The 19,868-nt window shown below is 42.6% G+C and overlaps 2 protein-coding genes across 7 annotated transcripts in view; both read right to left on the reverse strand.

The window, feature by feature from the left end:
• Positions 1-128: 128 nt before the first annotated feature.
• On the reverse strand, positions 129-2,081 carry LOC120034796 (B-cell lymphoma/leukemia 10-like). Its single transcript, XM_038981418.1, has one exon. The coding sequence runs from the start codon at positions 942-944 to the stop codon at positions 264-266; it is 681 nt and encodes a 226-aa protein (XP_038837346.1). The 5' UTR covers positions 945-2,081; the 3' UTR covers positions 129-263.
• A 104-nt stretch (positions 2,082-2,185) lies between these two features.
• LOC120034789 (type II inositol 3,4-bisphosphate 4-phosphatase-like) overlaps positions 2,186-19,868 on the reverse strand; it is a 150,196-nt gene continuing 132,513 nt past the window's right edge. For 4 of the 6 annotated variants that reach the window (XM_038981403.1, XM_038981406.1, XM_038981402.1 and 1 more), the window contains one exon: positions 11,701-11,910. In XM_038981403.1, coding sequence (XP_038837331.1) covers positions 11,727-11,910 — 184 coding nt within the window. In that variant the 3' untranslated portion in view covers positions 11,701-11,726. Of the gene's footprint in view, positions 3,367-11,700; positions 11,911-12,982; positions 13,667-19,868 lie in introns of those variants that run through there. The other 2 variants (XM_038981400.1, XM_038981399.1) reach the window with 2 other exon arrangements.

The raw sequence follows: 19,868 nt of genomic DNA on the forward strand, positions 1-19,868 counted from the left end.
TTTTGTAATAGTTCTGTTTGTTTCCTGATTGAGAACTACAGGATTTTTTGCATTTCAATAACGTTTTTAGTAAAACATTTTATTGCTAGAACAAACGTGTCAGAAACCACGTCTCGTGGATTCACTGTAGGCTTTTATGATATGGAAAATAAAACATTCGATAACGATGACATGTACAGTTATGAAACAATAAAACCTAACCCTTTACTGTCCCCATATAATCCAAACTGTCTGTTTGAATCCAGACATTCTGTATTACTCCATCACAGAAAGGGGTTTGAAAAGGAACGGAGGGTGTGAAACTGGTCACTGATCTCAGACTCTAAGGTCCCGGGCTCGGTGTCCTCAAGGGGCACTGAAGGGGCGCCCTGCTCTCCTGGTTTCGGGAGACTGGGTAGAGAAGACACACTAACTCCTTCAGGAAGGGCACTCCAGGAAAAGGATGCTTCATTTTGACCCCACTTGTCTTCGGAGTTGGACAGAGAGGTTTGGATGGACTGTGCTTCACTACTGCCTTTGTATCCAGTACTGTCACTCTGAAACGACACAAAGGGAGTTCTCTCTTTGCATATACAGACCGGCGAAGAACTACCTGCTGCTGACAAGATGGCCTCCTCTCTCCTCTCCATCTTCACCGCCTCGACTTCGCTGGTGATCTTCCCGATGACAAAGTCCTTGGTCCTCACTCGGCGTATGGACTCCACGAGGTAGTCGAGACCCCTGGGGGTCTCGGCTAAGTAGTCCAGCATCCTACCGGTCTTCTTGCTGTTCCCCACCCTGCAGCAGATGTCCTCGGCGTCGTCCCGCGTAAGGACCCTCCTGGACCGAAGGTAGTCCAGGTGGCGATCGGCCACTAGCTTCTCACAGAGGTACGGACGCAGACGCTCCAACGCTTCCTTCTTGACCTCCGCCATGTCTTCGTCAGTGGTACACCAGGAGTCCATTTTCCAGCCAATTGCCCGTGAGCTCTTTAGTTTTCTGAAGCTGCTGCTCAAGCTCTGGAATGCCCAGTGTTGGAATTTCAGATAAGGGTTTGTAATATTAGTGACTGAGATAATGTAGCAAACCCCTTTCTAACCCTGGTCAGTCATTGAACTGGTTGGAGTTGGAAGCCAATATTGTGAAAAAGGGAACTACCTCAGATCAGTTCCCTACTAGGAAACAATGAGGCGAGAATGAGTGGCGCGTGTGTGTGTGTGTGTGTGACCACCAGAGAGACCAGACCCCACCTGGACCCAGCCTGAACACGGAGGGGACTGACTGGGGACCAGAAACACAAAGGGCCAACGAGGCGAGACGCACGAACGCCATAACACCACCTCAGTCCCATTGTTCTGCCTCCGTTTCATCTCTCCCCGTTCTCTCCAAATATTTGGACGAATGCTCAGAATAACATGCTGGTACTGAGAATATTGCCCTCTGTATATTGTTGAAAGGAACCCGATGTTTTTCTTCAAAGATCTTTTTCTTTGTTTTGTTTTGAGGGTTGTGTTCTCCTGTACTTGAAATGCAGAACTATGGTTTTGTGGATATCTTATTGTTCCAGGAGAGTTTGGTGTTTTTGGACAACGGAGCACCCCATTGGCTCATTTATTTTCTGAAGATCATGTGATTCATTGTAATTCCAAGATGCTGGGAAGAACCTGAAATGATGCAAAAAAATAAGAACTACCGTATTTATGTCCCAAATGGAACCCTGTGCACTACTTCTGTTCCCTATACACGGGAATATGGGGGCTGTTTGGGATGCATCCTATGTATCAGTTCCTTCCAAGAAGAGGTACAAAAAACTCTATGTAACGTTAGTGTTCCTTCATCACTCTAGATTCAGAATGAAGGTTCCCTAGTAATAGATTTCCAGAACGTTTACTACATACAGTGCCTCTCCATAGAAAAGCGAAAAGGAAGCCAGTGATTATAAAGCCAAAGAACTGACTGAGATAATGTAGCAAACCCCTTTCTAACCCTGGTCAGTCATTGAACTGGTTGGAGTTGGAAGCCAATATTGTGAAAAAGGGAACTACCTCAGATCAGTTCCCTATTAGGAAACAATGAGGCGAGAATGAGTTTTTGTGCGTGCGTGCGCGTGCGTGCGTGCGTGTTCTTATTTGGACATTCCTGCCTCAGAGAGATCAACATCCATTGCCCTAATTAGATAGACATTATGAAAAGATGAACACAGATATTAACATCCATCTCAAGCAATTTAATCAAATGGATTTGAATTAAATAAACAGGAATGCAACACATTGCAAAGCGCAAACAAAGATATTTACCATACAGGAAGAGCCTTGGATGCTTTTGAATCCAAGACAGTGACCCCGAATAAAGCATAAAAGCGGATTAAAAAAGGATATAAAAATAAATATTATGATACAAAAGGGTTATGGTTTGGTTTTCAATTGACTGATTGTGGAGGGAAAATAAAGGAAAACAATATTTTTAAACAAAAGTAAAGTTATATACAGCATGTGATAGATATGGCAGTAATTCAACATATTTTGTGAGACATTACGATTGAGTTTATTATTGTACCAAAAAATATGAGGTGGTCGTAAAAGCAACCATGATTGAGATTGAGAGAACATATTCATGGAATTAAATTGTATTTACAGTAAGCTCTCTCAGGCTCCTTAAGGGACAGACAGCCTTCTACAAAAGAGACCCGTGTGAACATGAACAACAAGCTAAACGGGAAAGTCTGTTCAGCTTTTTCTCAAACTTATAGAACCTTCTCAAGGCTTCCTTCAAGCCATGTTGTCTGACGCAAATGAGTTACTGTGTTTACTTGTGCCAATGTGACTAACCTTTAAGGCATTTCAGAAACAGAGCATGAGAAAGTATGCTCAATTGGCAAGCAACACGCTTCGCAGATCTTACAAACTATGACTCAACGATTAAGAAAATGACAAAGAAACGCCTGAACAAGAAATACGGACAAACTTAACTCGTACAAAACAGTGTGTCCCAGCAACATTGCATAACATGGCCAATATCAGAAACACCTAAACCTTTTATTTATTTTTTACATTTGGACCTGCAGTGCATGGCTATATTTCTATTGCTACTATATTTACTGCTTGGATTAGATTTCGTCGGGAATCATTTGGTTTGTTTTTACACCGGCTGTGTCCTGATTCCCTACACTTCTCCCAAAGTGTGCACATGCACACTCCCTGTGGAGGGTGGAGAATCAGGACGTAGCCGTCTTCGTTCCTATATATAGGTTGGGTTTAGGAGTCAACCTTCCCATAGGTCCCCTCCGGCGGCCGGTAGATCTTGGGGAATGCCATCAGCTGCAGCATGTTGAAGGCATACTTCCGGCATTTAATATTCTTTTGCACATTCTCAATCCGACATCCCTCCCTGGTTTGGTGGCGTGGCCATGATGACAAAAAGGAGGGAAGAAGAATGAAATGAAATTATGAATCATTTTCTCAAAAAGTGTTTTAGTATGGAAAACAACAACCAACAACTGAGTAAGAGACGTACAGATGGGAAACAGATAATAGACAGACAACAGTTAAATATTACCCGTAGGACAGCTAAGGTAAGTTATTAATAATAAGGGATACATCGAAAAAATCAGACCTCTCTGAAATTAAAATGGATGACCCTAATTTAGTCCAAATATATTTTCACCTGACCCTCCCTGAACGCTTGACAAAAGTGATCCTCCCTCTATCCAAAATAATAATTAAACAAAGTATAGATGAGAACATGCCTACCTTTCCCCTCACACCTAGGACAGACCAGAGCCTTAGATATACAGACTGACAAACTGTTTTTCACCTCGAGAGCGTTACATGGAAGGTCGTGGGTTCGCATCCGTTTATACTATGGCCTCAATGGCCATGGAGCTCTTGGTGCAACATGATGCCCGTGCAAATTATTATTTAAAACTGGGTTTGTCAAACTACGTCTAGGGAGGGACAAACAACCAAAGTCCCAGCAATTCTGCAGCCTAGGCAAGATCAAAATGTGCCCACTTCTGCCGCAGATAGAGGATATATTACCAGAAATTCTCATGTGGTCCATTACATGACGATCTAACATTATTTGCCTATATCAGCCCATACTATATATATATATATATATACGCTGTCTTGCAGTACTTCATTTTAGAAACTATGATGTTTGGTGTTAGAGCTCAGTGTAGCCAACTGGAGAAAGCGATTCGCAGGCCAAGATTAATTAAATGACGCCTATCTATATTTATTTCCAGTCAATGTAAATAGCCAAATTCTTGCATGCATCCGTTCCATAAATTCAGAACGGTCCATAGCCATGTTTGCTCAGTCAGTGGTAGCGCACATCCCATACCTGGCAGCATGTCCAAGTGAATCATTTTCAAATTCTGTCAACTCGTTTGGATTTTATCAGTGTATTCATTCTTGGATCTTCCTCCCTCCCTCTAGTCTGTAAACATCCCATACCTGGCAGGTTAAGACTGAGAAACGTTTGTGCGCTGTGCCTACACTGTTAGCTGAAATCACTCCTACACTCTGGGATCATTCCTATTCCCTGGGATCACTCCTACATTCTGGGATCACTCCTACAGTTGCTGTTTTAAAGACGGAATAACAGTAGCAGTCTAAACACACTAACAGCAGTCTAACCGCCTAAACACACTAACAGCAGTCTAACCGCCTAAACACACTAACAGCAGTCTAACCATCTAAACACACTAACAGCAGTCTAACCATCTAAACACACTAACAGCAGTCTAACCGCCTAAACACACTAACAGCAGTCTAACCGCCTAAACACACTAACAGCAGTCTAACCATCTAAACACACTAACAGCAGTCTAACCATCTAAACACACTAACCATCTAAACACACTAACAGCAGTCTAACAGTCTAAACACACTAACAGCAGTCTAACCATCTAAACACACTAACAGCAGTCTAACCATCTAAACACACTAACAGCAGTCTAACCACCTAAACACACTAACAGCAGTCTAACCATCTAAACACACTAACAGCAGTCTAACCATCTAAACACACTAACAGCAGTCTAACCGCCTAAACACACTAACAGCAGTCTAACCGCCTAAACACACTAACAGCAGTCTAACAATCTAAACACACTAACAGCAGTCTAACAATCTAAACACACTAACAGCAGTCTAACCGCCTAAACACACTAACAGCAGTCTAACCGCCTAAACACACTAACAGCAGTCTAACCATCTAAACACACTAACAGCAGTCTAACCATCTAAACACACTAACAGCAGTCTAACCATCTAAACACACTAACAGCAGTCTAACCATCTAAACACACTAACAGCAGTCTAACCGCCTAAACACACTAACAGCAGTCTAACCGCCTAAACACACTAACAGCAGTCTAACCATCTAAACACACTAACAGCAGTCTAACCATCTAAACACACTAACCATCTAAACACACTAACAGCAGTCTAACAGTCTAAACACACTAACAGCAGTCTAACCATCTAAACACACTAACAGCAGTCTAACCATCTAAACACACTAACAGCAGTCTAACCATCTAAACACACTAACAGCAGTCTAACCCTCTAAACACACTAACAGCAGTCTAACCATCTAAACACACTAACAGCAGTCTAACCATCTAAACACACTAACAGCAGTCTAACCATCTAAACACACTAACAGCAGTCTAACCATCTAAACACACTAACAGCAGTCTAACCGCCTAAACACACTAACAGCAGTCTAACCGCCTAAACACACTAACAGCAGTCTAACCGCCTAAACACACTAACAGCAGTCTAACAATCTAAACACACTAACAGCAGTCTAACCGCCTAAACACACTAACAGCAGTCTAACCGCCTAAACACACTAACAGCAGTCTAACCATCTAAACACACTAACAGCAGTCTAACCGTCTAAACACACTAACAGCAGTCTAACCATCTAAACACACTAACAGCAGTCTAACCATCTAAACACACTAACAGCAGTCTAACCATCTAAACACACTAACAGCAGTCTAACCATCTAAACACACTAACAGCAGTCTAACCATCTAAACACACTAACAGCAGTCTAACAGTCTAAACACACTAACAGCAGTCTAAACACACTAACAGCAGTCTAAACACACTAACAGCAGTCTAAACACACTAACAGCAGTCTAACCATCTAAACACACTAACAGCAGTCTAACCATCTAAACACACTAACAGCAGTCTAACCGTCTAAACACACTAACAGCAGTCTAACCGTCTAAACACACTAACAGCAGTCTAACCGTCTAAACACACTAACAGCAGTCTAACAGTCTAAACACACTAACAGCAGTCTAACCATCTAAACACACTAACAGCAGTCTAACCATCTAAACACACTAACCATCTAAACACACTAACAGCAGTCTAACAGTCTAAACACACTAACAGCAGTCTAACCATCTAAACACACTAACAGCAGTCTAACCATCTAAACACACTAACAGCAGTCTAACCATCTAAACACACTAACAGCAGTCTAACCATCTAAACACACTAACAGCAGTCTAACAGTCTAAACACACTAACAGCAGTCTAAACACACTAACAGCAGTCTAAACACACTAACAGCAGTCTAAACACACTAACAGCAGTCTAACCATCTAAACACACTAACAGCAGTCTAACCATCTAAACACACTAACAGCAGTCTAACCGTCTAAACACACTAACAGCAGTCTAACCGTCTAAACACACTAACAGCAGTCTAACCGTCTAAACACACTAACAGCAGTCTAACAGTCTAAACACACTAACAGCAGTCTAACAGTCTAAACACACTAACAGCAGTCTAACAGTCTAAACACACTAACAGCAGTCTAACCATCTAAACACACTAACAGCAGTCTAACCGTCTAAACACACTAACAGCAGTCTAACCGTCTAAACACACTAACAGCAGTCTAACCGTCTAAACACACTAACAGCAGTCTAACAGTCTAAACACACTAACAGCAGTCTAACAGTCTAAACACACTAACAGCAGTCTAACCGTCTAAACACACTAACAGCAGTCTAACCATCTAAACACACTAACAGCAGTCTAACCGTCTAAACACACTAACAGCAGTCTAACCGTCTAAACACACTAACAGCAGTCTAACCACCTAAACACACTAACAGCAGTCTAACCATATAAACACACTAACAGCAGTCTAACCGTCTAAACACACTAACAGCAGTCTAACCGTCTAAACACACTAACAGCAGTCTAACCATCTAAACACACTAACAGCAGTCTAACCATCTAAACACACTAACAGCAGTCTAACCATCTAAACACACTAACAGCGGTCTAACCATCTAAACACACCAACAGCAGTCTAACCATCTAAACACACTAACAGCAGTCTAACAGTCTAAACACACTAACAGCAGTCTAACAGTCTAAACACACTAACAGCAGTCTAACCACCTAAACACACAAACAGCAGTCTAACCATCTAAACACACTAACAGCAGTCTAACCATCTAAACACACTAACAGCAGTCTAACCATCTAAACACACTAACAGCAGTCTAACCATCTAAACACACTAACAGCAGTCTAACCACCTAAACACACTAACAGCAGTCTAACAGTCTAAATACACTAACAGCAGTCTAACCATCTAAACACACTAACAGCAGTCTAACCATCTAAACACACTAACAGCAGTCTAACCGCCTAAACACACTAACAGCAGTCTAACAGTCTAAACACACTAACAGCAGTCTAACCACCTAAACACACAAACAGCAGTCTAACCATCTAAACACACTAACAGCAGTCTAACCATCTAAACACACTAACAGCAGTCTAACCATCTAAACACACTAACAGCAGTCTAACCATCTAAACACACTAACAGCAGTCTAACCACCTAAACACACTAACAGCAGTCTAACAGTCTAAATACACTAACAGCAGTCTAACCATCTAAACACACTAACAGCAGTCTAACCATCTAAACACACTAACAGCAGTCTAACCGCCTAAACACACTAACAGCAGTCTAACAGTCTAAACACACTAACAGCAGTCTAACCATCTAAACACACTAACAGCAGTCTAACAGTCTAAACACACTAACAGCAGTCTAACAGTCTAAACACACTAACAGCAGTCTAACAGTCTAAACACACTAACAGCAGTCTAACCATCTAAACACACTAACAGCAGTCTAACCATCTAAACACACTAACAGCAGTCTAACCATCTAAACACACTAACAGCAGTCTAACCGTCTAAACACACTAACAGCAGTCTAACCGTCTAAACACACTAACAGCAGTCTAACCGTCTAAACACACTAACAGCAGTCTAACTGCCTAAACACACTAACAGCAGTCTAACCATCTAAACACACTAACAGCAGTCTAACCATCTAAACACACTAACAGCAGTCTAACCATCTAAACACACTAACAGCAGTCTAACTGCCTAAACACACTAACAGCAGTCTAACTGCCTAAACACACTAACAGCAGTCTAACTGCCTAAACACACTAACAGCAGTCTAACTGCCTAAACACACTAACAGCAGTCTAACTGCCTAAACACACTAACAGCAGTCTAACCATCTACACACACTAACAGCAGTCTAACCGTCTAAACACACTAACAGCAGTCTAACCATCTAAACACACTAACAGCAGTCTAACCATCTAAACACACTAACAGCAGTCTAACCATCTAAACACACTAACAGCAGTCTAACCACCTAAACACACTAACAGCAGTCTAACCGCCTAAACACACTAACAGCAGTCTAACCATCTAAACACACTAACAGCAGTCTAAACACACTAACAGCAGTCTAACCACCTAAACACACTAACAGCAGTCTAACAGTCTAAACACACTAACAGCAGTCTAACCACCTAAACACACTAACAGCAGTCTAACCGTCTAAACACACTAACAGCAGGCTAACCGTCTAAACACACTAACAGCAGTCTAACAGTCTAAACACACTAACAGCAGTCTAACAGTCTAAACACACTAACAGCAGTCTAACCATCTAAACACACTAACAGCAGTCTAACCATCTAAACACACTAACAGCAGTCTAACCATCTAAACACACTAACAGCAGTCTAACCATCTAAACACACTAACAGCAGTCTAACTGCCTAAACACACTAACAGCAGTCTAACTGCCTAAACACACTAACAGCAGTCTAACTGCCTAAACACACTAACAGCAGTCTAACCATCTAAACACACTAACAGCAGTCTAACCGTCTAAACACACTAACAGCAGTCTAACCATCTAAACACACTAACAGCAGTCTAAACACACTGACAGCAGTCTAACCATCTAAACACACTAACAGCAGTCTAACAGTCTAAACACACTAACAGCAGTCTAACCATCTAAACACACTAACAGCAGTCTAACCACCTAAACACACTAACAGCAGTCTAACCACCTAAACACACTAACAGCAGTCTAACCATCTAAACACACTAACAGCAGTCTAACCATCTAAACACACTAACAGCAGTCTAACCATCTAAACACACTAACAGCAGTCTAACCATCTAAACACACTAACAGCAGTCTAACCATCTAAACACACTAACAGCAGTCTAACCATCTAAACACACTAACAGCAGTCTAACCATCTAAACACACTAACAGCAGTCTAACCATCTAAACACACTAACAGCAGTCTAACCATCTAAACACACTAACAGCAGTCTAACCATCTAAACACACTAACAGCAGTCTAACCATCTAAACACACTAACAGCAGTCTAACCATCTAAACACACTAACAGCAGTCTAACCGCCTAAACACACTAACAGCAGTCTAACCGTCTAAACACACTAACAGCAGTCTAACCATCTAAACACACTAACAGCAGTCTAACAGTCTAAACACACTAACAGCAGTCTAACAGTCTAAACACACTAACAGCAGTCTAAACACACTAACAGCAGTCTAACCATCTAAACACACTAACAGCAGTCTAACAGTCTAAACACACTAACAGCAGTCTAACCATCTAAACACACTAACAGCAGTCTAACCATCTAAACACACTAACAGCAGTCTAACCATCTAAACACACTAACAGCAGTCTAACCATCTAAACACACTAACAGCAGTCTAACCATCTAAACACACTAACAGCAGTCTAACCATCTAAACACACTAACAGCAGTCTAACCATCTAAACACACTAACAGCAGTCTAACCATCTAAACACACTAACAGCAGTCTAACCATCTAAACACACTAACAGCAGTCTAACCATCTAAACACACTAACAGCAGTCTAAACACACTAACAGCAGTCTAACCATCTAAACACACTAACAGCAGTCTAACCGCCTAAACACACTAACAGCAGTCTAACCATCTAAACACACTAACAGCAGTCTAACAGTCTAAACACACTAACAGCAGTCTAACTGCCTAAACACACTAACAGCAGTCTAACCGCCTAAACACACTAACAGCAGTCTAACCATCTAAACACACTAACAGCAGGCTAACCGTCTAAACACACTAACAGCAGTCTAACAGTCTAAACACACTAACAGCAGTCTAACCGTCTAAACACACTAACAGCAGTCTAACAGTCTAAACACACTAACAGCAGTCTAACCATCTAAACACACTAACAGCAGTCTAACAGTCTAAACACACTAACAGCAGTCTAACCACCTAAACACACTAACAGCAGTCTAACAGTCTAAACACACTAACAACAGTCTAAACACACTAACAGCAGTCTAACCATCTAAACACACTAACAGCAGTCTAACAGTCTAACAGACACCAGCAGTCTAACAGTCTAACAGACACCAGCAGTCTAACAGTCTAACAGACACCAGCAGTCTAACAGTCTAAACACACTAACAGCAGTCTAACTGCCTAAACACACTAACAGCAGTCTAACGGAGGGAGAGAAAGTGTCTTGGAGCATATCACTACTGATTTATACGGCTCTATTTTTTCCCCTGCTCATCAGAATCCTACTATGCTCTACTTTAGAGTAGAGGGGGAGATAGTTGGAGTGGGGAAGAAGAGTGGGGGTTCCACGTCCACTATTCCAGAGGACATAGGAATCATTGAAGAGATGTAGTACATTACTAAATGTAGAATCTTAGTAAATAAATCACAGTCTCTATGAAGAGGAGGGTCCCTCAACTGACAGGGGTCAACTGGAGGTTATGATAAGAACGTGCCCTCAAGCTGCTTGGAGTTTACACTGGAGTGTGTAACAGTGTGATTGGCTTCAGTTACGCTGTTAGCACTTTGGTATCTGTGCCAGAGCAGCCAACCAGAACGCAATGCTAGCTCTCAGAACGTTAGCTCTCTGTCATTGACATGAAGAGATAACTGTTTATCTCCAGTCCTTCTGATAGTATTATATGGCCAATGCTTTAGGTACGGGAGAAAAAAAGCCTCCAAGGTTCAACAGTATGGTATCTGTGAAAATAGAGAAGGCTAATATGTCTTAGCGGAGAGAATGTATTTTCTTAATCCCTTACATTCTAAATCGATTCCATCCAATCCTCAAGCCTGCTAGTCGGATTAACAGTCGAAAGCTTGTGTTTGATTGTACAAATTCAATTATGTATCCACCCAATTACCCTTTCAAAGCAAAATCAATGAAATCACACAAATTCCAGACTCCCTCCCTCCCAGAAAACAAGCTGCACAGACAAAAATCACCATCCGACGCACACAAGGTTAGTACATGGCATCGTCAGCAACTTTATTGATATTTTGCAAGCAGAAAAACAAGACTTAAAATTAACCACACGACCAGCAGGTGTGAGCTGACGAGCAGTAGGGCGATGGGGTAGAAGTGTCGCGAGGCCGGCTTGTTCTCCGCTACAGAGCACGCCGCCTCGGGGTCCGAATCCCACTGACACACTACTTCTCCCTGGGTGAGCCGACTGCAGGGCGAGGGGGCGAGGGGCGAGGTGGAGGAGGTGAGACAGAGAATAGACAGAAAGAACCGGTGGGTTAGTAAAGGAGAGACCCCTGACATGAGGCAAAGACAACCAGCAAGCACAGACGCATGCACGGACGGATTAATGGATGAATGGGTAAATGGAAAGATGAATGGAAGAGTGTAAGTCCCACTTGAAGAGAGGAGTTGACGTATGAAGGGGGCGAGTAGAGACAGGCACGATCATTTATGTGGATCTCTCCTCTTTCAATTATTTACTTAAATTATTTTGACAAAGCTTTGGATGCGTTCTGTTGCACCTGTTGATTTCATGTAGCCAACAGAAAGGGACATTTAAAGATCTCAACACAAAACTTAAGGAAATGTGATAAGCCTTACCCCCACATATCCAGAACAAGCCATAGTGAAACCAGACCGTTGAGCAGTTAGAATGTACACTTGGGTTCAGTCTATGTCAATATTTAAACAAGACATACATGTCGGATAAGATAAGGGAACAGTGGCAGTAAATGTATTGACAGAGAGATAGTCAAGCAAGCTTCATGAACATTTTATTATATTTATTTAACTAGACAAGTCAGTTAAGAACAAATTCTTATTTACAATGACAGCCTAGGACAGTGGGTTAAGTGCCTGGTTCAGGGGCAGAACAACAGATTTTTACCTTGTCAGCTCGGGGAGTTGATCTAGTAACCTCTCGGTTGCTGGCCCAACACTCTAACCACTAGGCTACCTGCCGCCCAACATGAAAAGACTGGCTGTTGGCCAAAATCCTCGGGACCAAAATCAAACACTTGGACAATGTGTTATTTATCACTTACCATTGTACTTTATGTTAAAGTAACTGTCCAGTGTGTCCAGATTTCTATGAACTAAGATCTACACTGAGTGTACAAAACATTAGGAACACCTGCTTGTTCCATGACATAGACTGACCAGGTGAATCCAGGTGAAAGCTATGATCCCTTATCGATGTCACTTGTTAAATCCACTTCAATCAGTATAGATGAAGGGGAGGAGACAGGTTTAAGAAGGATTTTTAAGCCTTGAGACAATTGAGACATGGATTGTGTATGTGTGCCATTCAGAGGGTGAAAGGGCAAGACAAAAGATTGAAGTGCCTTTGAACGGGGTATCATCTGAGCTGTATCGTTTTTGTTACATTTCACACGTGAAGACATGGTGTATGTTGTTACACACAGTGGGTGTGATAGCTGACCATTTACATGATGTGTTGATCGCACAGTATACAGGCTATTCTGACAAAACTACGTTGAAAGAATGATCCATCATATTTACAGCTGCTCAGTACTTAAACGTATTTACTGAAGATTGATAGTTACCGGTTCAACTTTGCATAGACGTGTCAAGCCTACAGCTATCTTCCAGTGTCACTCTGTCTGAACCATCTTGACACTGGAACACATGGGAAAGCATATCCATTCTCAAGCTCTGATAATCACTGTTTGAGGTTGAATTTCATTCAATCCATTCGAGGGCAAAGTGCTGAAATTCTACAGTTGGTGCACATATGAAACAAAGATTCCTTCGAATGCAATGCTGCTGTTTTTTTTCACGCTCAACAGTTTCCTGTGTGTATCAAGAATGGTCCACCACCCAAAGGACATCCAGCCAACTTGACACAACTGTGGGAAGCATTGGGGTCAACATGGCCCAGCATCCCTGTGGAACGCTGCTGACACCCTGTAGAGTCCATGGACCGACGAATTGAGACTGTTCTGAGGACAAAAGGGGGTGCAACTCAATATTAGGAATGTGTTCCTAATGTTTTGTACTCTCACTGTACTTCTAAAAAATGTTAATGTTAAAAAGCAGCTTTTCTGTGTTGGAATGGTGTGGGTGTATACTGGTCATTAAAAATATTCATGCACGTAGACGGCTAATTGGCCAGCTCATCCTCCTCTAGACGGCTAATTGGCCAGCTCATCCTCCTCTAGACCACTGATTGGCCAGCTCATCCTCCTCATGAGGAAATAGCAAGCATTTTTTTTAATTGTCTGTTTGAGAAGTTTGAGGTGGGGTTTTTAAAGTGCTTTTTCCTCCTATTTATGCTTTCGCCACAAATACGAGAAGGGGGAGCCAAAAACATTATTTGGATAAGCGTTAATAGGTGATTCACTTTTAAAACAGATTTTTACTGGGTAGTTACTTTAAGCACTGTACTGTATGCCTACAGCAGTGGAAAATATGGTAATGAGTCAAGTGTATCACTGGGAATGAATTCATGAACATAAATACTCCCAGTATGTCTGTGGTTAATGCAACCAACTATACTTGCTCACAGACAACTATACTGTATGGAGGGGTTGGTTGTTTAGCAACAAAACCGACGCATGCGCCACTATGGGGAAAAACAGACGGGGTTGCCTTAGACTGTTAACAACATGCAAACTATATTTAGTCAAAACACCTCAAAACAAGACATGGTGTCAATAACAACTAGCCACATAAGGTTTCCCACATGGCAGCTTTTTGTCATTGACGCTAGCTATCAGAATCATAACAACACACAACTTCCGGCCACATCATCCTTTTCGTGACTTTGTCAGCCAACCCCGTCTATACATGAGTCACTACAAGGTGAGAGAAAGTAGTAAAGCAAAGTAGAGAACAAACTTGGCAAGTTAACAAAGTTCCTAACTTCTTTGCTGTATACCATGTTAGACCACATCTGACCGTGATTGGGAGTCCCATAAAGCGGGGCACAATTGGCCCAGTGTTGTCCGGGTTTGGCCAGGGTAGGCCGTCATTGTAAATAAGAATTTGTTCTTTTTTTTTATTTTACCCCCTTTTCTCCCCAATTTTCGTGGTATCCAATCGCTATTAATTCCTATCTTGTCTCATCGCTACAACTCCCGTACGGGCTCGGGAGAGACGAAGGTCAAAAGCCATGCGTCCTCCGAAGCACAACCCAACCAAGCCGCACTGCTTCTTAACACAGCGTGCCTCCAACCCGGAAGCCAGCCGCACCAATGTGTCGGAGGAAACGCCGTGCACCTGACCCCCTTGGTTAGCGCGCACTGCGCCCGGCCCGCCACAGGAGTCGCTGGAGCGCGATGAGACAAGGATATCCCTACCGGCCAAACCCTCCCTAACCCGGACGATGCTAGGCCAATTGTGCGTCGCCCCACGGACCTCCCGGTCGCGGCCGGCTGCCACAGAGCCTGGGCGCGAACCCAGAGACTCTGGTGGCGCAGCTAGCGTGCCTAGTTAAATAAAGGTTAAAAATGTATTTTTTTTTTTAAACACATTGATTGGTTTTGAGACTAGATTCTACATTTTTTACCCCCCAATATCTTTCTTTCAAGATCCAGGTTCTTTAAACTTTCTTTGTAAATGGTTTACATGGTCTCGATTAAACTGTCAATCTAGAAGCCTGTCGTCAATACAAAGGGTTGGTTGCCACACAACATATAATTAATTCAGCTCCCATGTAAGGAAGTCAAATGTCCTGTTCCAAAAAGTTATATAGAATGATGGGAGAGTATTCTTTCCTTACGAACGATAAGACCATCACAAGATTTTTTTATTTAACTAGGCAAGTCAGTTAAGAACAAATTCTTATTTACAATGACGGCCGACCCCGGCCAAACCCGGATGACGCTGGGCCAATTGTGCTCGCAAAGCACAAAGATCACAAAGTTATAAGGAGGAGACAACTGATCTGACACAAAGCAAACAGTGCGTAATGTTCAGAACTTAAAGTATGGAACTAGCTTGTTAAGCTACGGTGCCAAAGTAAGACGGTACTTCAATTACTATAATCATACCAAGATGAAACAAGGCCCATTCATAACTAATGGAGCTTCCACAGAGCCATCCTTCTTATGCCAACAAAAATGTTCTATGCGGAAGCAGTCCATGGATTTAATTAATTTACCACTTACACTGAACCTTGAAGTGTGATGGAGGCAAAAGCTGTAGGGGTCATCAACCAATATCAAAATAGCTTGCCGTCTATTCCCTTCAACCCCAATTTTTGTTCGAAGCCACAGAGACTGTTAGGCAGTACACTGTCAGTCAGAGAAAAGAGCAGAATATTCAGAAAGAACCAGTGTTCTTGTTAAGTAGAGGCCTCTAGGGGCCACATACCACCAGCAAATCAAATCAAATCAAGCGTTATTTATATAGCACATTTCAGACATGAATGCAATGCCTTGTGTTAAAACGTAAATAAAAAACGATGAAAATAAAAAGGGAAATATTTACTACACAACAAACATAAGAGTATAAAACACTAGAGAATAACAGTAAAACGGAAAGACTAAAAAGCACTAAGGAAAAGCAGAATTAAAGAGGTGTGTTTTAAAATCTCTTTTGAATATGTCCACAGTTTCGCCCCCCCTCGGGTTTTCTGGCAGGCTATTCTAAAGGCTGGGAGCATAGGAACTAAAGGCTGCCTCTTGGTCCTAGGCTTTGGGATAGTTAAAAGGCCAGTGCACAGACGCAGGCACGGACGGATGCGTAAAGAGAATTTCTCCAACACAGAGGAGCATGTCAACTCGGGATTGCTACTGGTTAACTAGCTACTAGTAAACACTGGTTGTCGCAACTTATCGAGGTTTCAAGAGTCACTGCTGCATTTTGCATCCTATGTAAAAGGTGGATTATAATAGAATTTATAAACTCAGCAAAAAAAGAAACGTCCTCTCACTCTTAACTGCATTTATTTTCAGCAAACTTAACATGTGTAAATATTTGTATGAACATAACAAGATTCAACAACTGGGACATAAACTGAACAAAAACTGAACAAGTTCCACAGTTCCACAGACATGTGACTAACAGAAATGAATAATGTGTCCCTGAACAAAGGGGGGGGGGGGGGGGTCAAAATCAAAAGTAACAGTCAGTATCTGGTGTGGCCACCAGCTGCATTAAATTCTGCAGTGCATCTCCTCCTCATGGACTACACCAGATTTGCCAGTTCTTGCTGTGAGATGTTACCCCACTTCCACCAAGGCACCTGCAAGTTCCCGGACATTTCTGTGGGGAATGGCCCTAGCCCTCACCCTCCGATCTAATAGGTCCCAGACATGCTCAATAGGATTGAGATCCGGGCTCTTCGCTGTCCATGGCCTGTCTTGCAGGAAATCACGCACAGAACGAGAGGTATGGCTGGTGGCATTGTCATGCTGGAGGGTCATGTCAGGATGAGCCTGCAGGAAGAGTACCACATGAGGGAGGAGGATGTTGAGATCGCCTGCAATGACAACAAGCTCAGTCCGATGATGCTGTGACACACTGCCCCAGACCATGACGGACCCTCCACCTCCAAATTGACCCCGCTCCAGAGTACAGGCCTCGGTGTAACGCTCATTCCTTCGACGATAAACGCGAATCCGACCATCACCTTTGGTGAGACAAAACCGCGACTCGTCAGTGAAGAGCACTTTTTGCCAGTCCTGTCTGGTCCAGCGACAGTGGGTTTGTGCCCGTAGGCAATGTTGATGCCGGTGATGTCTGGTGAGGACCTGCCTTACAACAGGCCTACAAGCCTCTCTCAGCCTATTGCGGACAGTCTGAGCACTGATGGAGGGATTGTACGTTCCTGGTGTAACTCGGGCAGTTGTTGTTGCCATCCTGTACCTGTTCCGCAGGTGTGATGTTCGGATGTACCGATCCTGTGCAGGTGTTGTTACACGTGGTCTGCCACTGCGAGGACGATCAGCTGTCCGTCCTGTCTCCCTGTAGCGCTGTCTTAGGCGTCTCACTGTACAGACATTGCAATGTATTGCCCTGGCCACATCTGCAGTCCTCATGCCTCCTTGCAGCATGCCTAAGGCACGTTCACGCAGATGAGCAGGGACCCTGGGCATCTTTCTTTTGGTGTTTTTCAGAGTCAGTAGAACGGCCTCTTTAGTGTCCTAAGTTTTCATAACTGTGACCTTAATTGCCTACCGTCTATAAGCTGTTAGTGTCTTAACGTCCGTTCCACAGGTGCATGTTCATTAATTGTTTATGGGTCATTGAAAAAGCATGGGAAACAGTGTTTAAACCCTTTACAATGAAGATCTGTGAAGTTATTTGGATTAACTCTGAAGTTTTCGATTATTAGTAGGCACAGTCTCTAATGATGACATTTTATAGCCGTAGGCTTGTTGTAGAGCCGGTTTATTCTTGGACCGCTCCAAAGCCACAACACTGTCTCACCATAACCGGTTCTACAAGCCTCATAACGACCCTCGATATTATCAAAGCACTCCTTTATCTCCAAACATAAACCAGTTTTATCCAACAGTGTTTTAGAAATGACTTAGTTCTCTCAGACTCTGCTTAAGTGATCATCTGAGCTGTATCTTTGTTGCTCCTGTTACCTTTGTCGTTCTGCCCCTGAGCAAGGCAGTTAACCCACTGTTCCCCGGGTGCCGAAGACGTGGATGTCGATTAAGGCAGCCCCCCGCACCTCTCTGATTCAGAGGGGTTGGGTTAAATGTGAAAGACACATTTCAGTTGAATACATTCAGTTGGACAACTGACTAGGTATCCCCCTTAGACGTGTGAACACACAGTGTATGCAGTTGCAGACAGTGGGTGTGATAGCATTTCTGAAAGCAAAAGACTGGCATTTGACTTCCCCAGATATTTGATCCACACTTTTTTACTCATGGGAATATCACTAACTAGCCACATTCAACTGACCGTTTACCCTTATGTGGTGCACAGTATACAGGCTATTCTGACAAAACTATGTCGAAAGAAAGATCCATCATACTTAATTATCTCTATTTCTTGAACTGCATTGTTGGTTAAGGGCTTGTAAGTCAGCATTTCACGGTAAAGTCTACACCCGTTAAATTCGGTGCATGTGACAAATCAAATTTGATTTGATATTTACAGCTGCTCAGTACTTAAACGTATTTACTGAAGATTGATAGTTACCGGTTCAACTTTACATAGACGGGTCAAGCCTACAGCTATCTTCCAGTGTCACTCTGTCTGAACCATCTTGACACTGGAACACATATCCATTCTCAAGCTCTGATAATCACTCTTTGTTTGAGGTTGAATTTCATTCAATCCATTCGAGGGCAAAGTGCTGAAATGTTACAATTGGTGCACAGATTAAACAAAGATTCCTTAGATACTCAAGCACCCACAAACTCTCGTCAAGTTGCCCATCAAATCTGGGAAAGAATAGCTTGTATGAATAAAACATGTCTATAAAGTCTATTCCAAGTTCTTCTGGGATGTGTTTTGTGTATAGTACAAGCAACCACTTTGTCTTTACCACATACTAGTCAAATACAACTGACTGTTAAGACACAGTACCAGTCAAAGTTTGGACACACCTGCTCATTCAAGGGTTTTTATTTTTACTATTGTATACTGTCTTAATTAACAGTCAATTCTATTTGGCTAGTGAAGACATCAAAACTATCAAATAACACATATGGAATCATGTAGTAACCAAAAAAGTGTTAAACAAATCAAAATATATTTTATATTTGAGATTCTTCAAAGTAGCCAACCTTTGCCTTGATGACAGTTTCGCACACTCTTGGCATTCTCTCAACCAGCTTCACCTGGAATGTTTTTCCAACAGTCGAAGGAGTTCGCACTTTTGCTGAGCATTTGTTGGCTGCTTTTCCTTCACTCTGCGGTCCACCTCTCCTTTAAGACTGTTGGAAAAACATTCCAGGTGAAGCTGGTTGAGAGAATGCCAAGAGTGTGCAAAGCTATCATCAAGGTTACTACATGATTCCATATGTGTTATTTCATAGTTTTGATGTCTTCACTAGCCAAATACAATTGACTGTTAAGATAGTTGTGGTGGGCCTCCCCAGTGGCGCAGTGGTCGAAGGCTGTGCCACTAGAGATCCTGGTTCAAGTCCAGGCTCTGTCGCAGCCGGCCACGACCGGGAGACCCATGGGGCGGCGCACAATTGGCCCAGCGTCGTCCGGGTGAGGGGAGGGTTT

Source organism: Salvelinus namaycush, chromosome 42 (genome assembly GCF_016432855.1).
Source record: "Salvelinus namaycush isolate Seneca chromosome 42, SaNama_1.0, whole genome shotgun sequence".
NCBI lineage: Eukaryota > Metazoa > Chordata > Actinopteri > Salmoniformes > Salmonidae > Salvelinus > Salvelinus namaycush.

Coding starts and splice junctions, on each gene's coding strand:
- LOC120034796 (XM_038981418.1), bottom strand. CDS start 944: ATGGACTCCTGGTGTACCACTGACGAAGACATGGCGGAGGTCAAGAAG.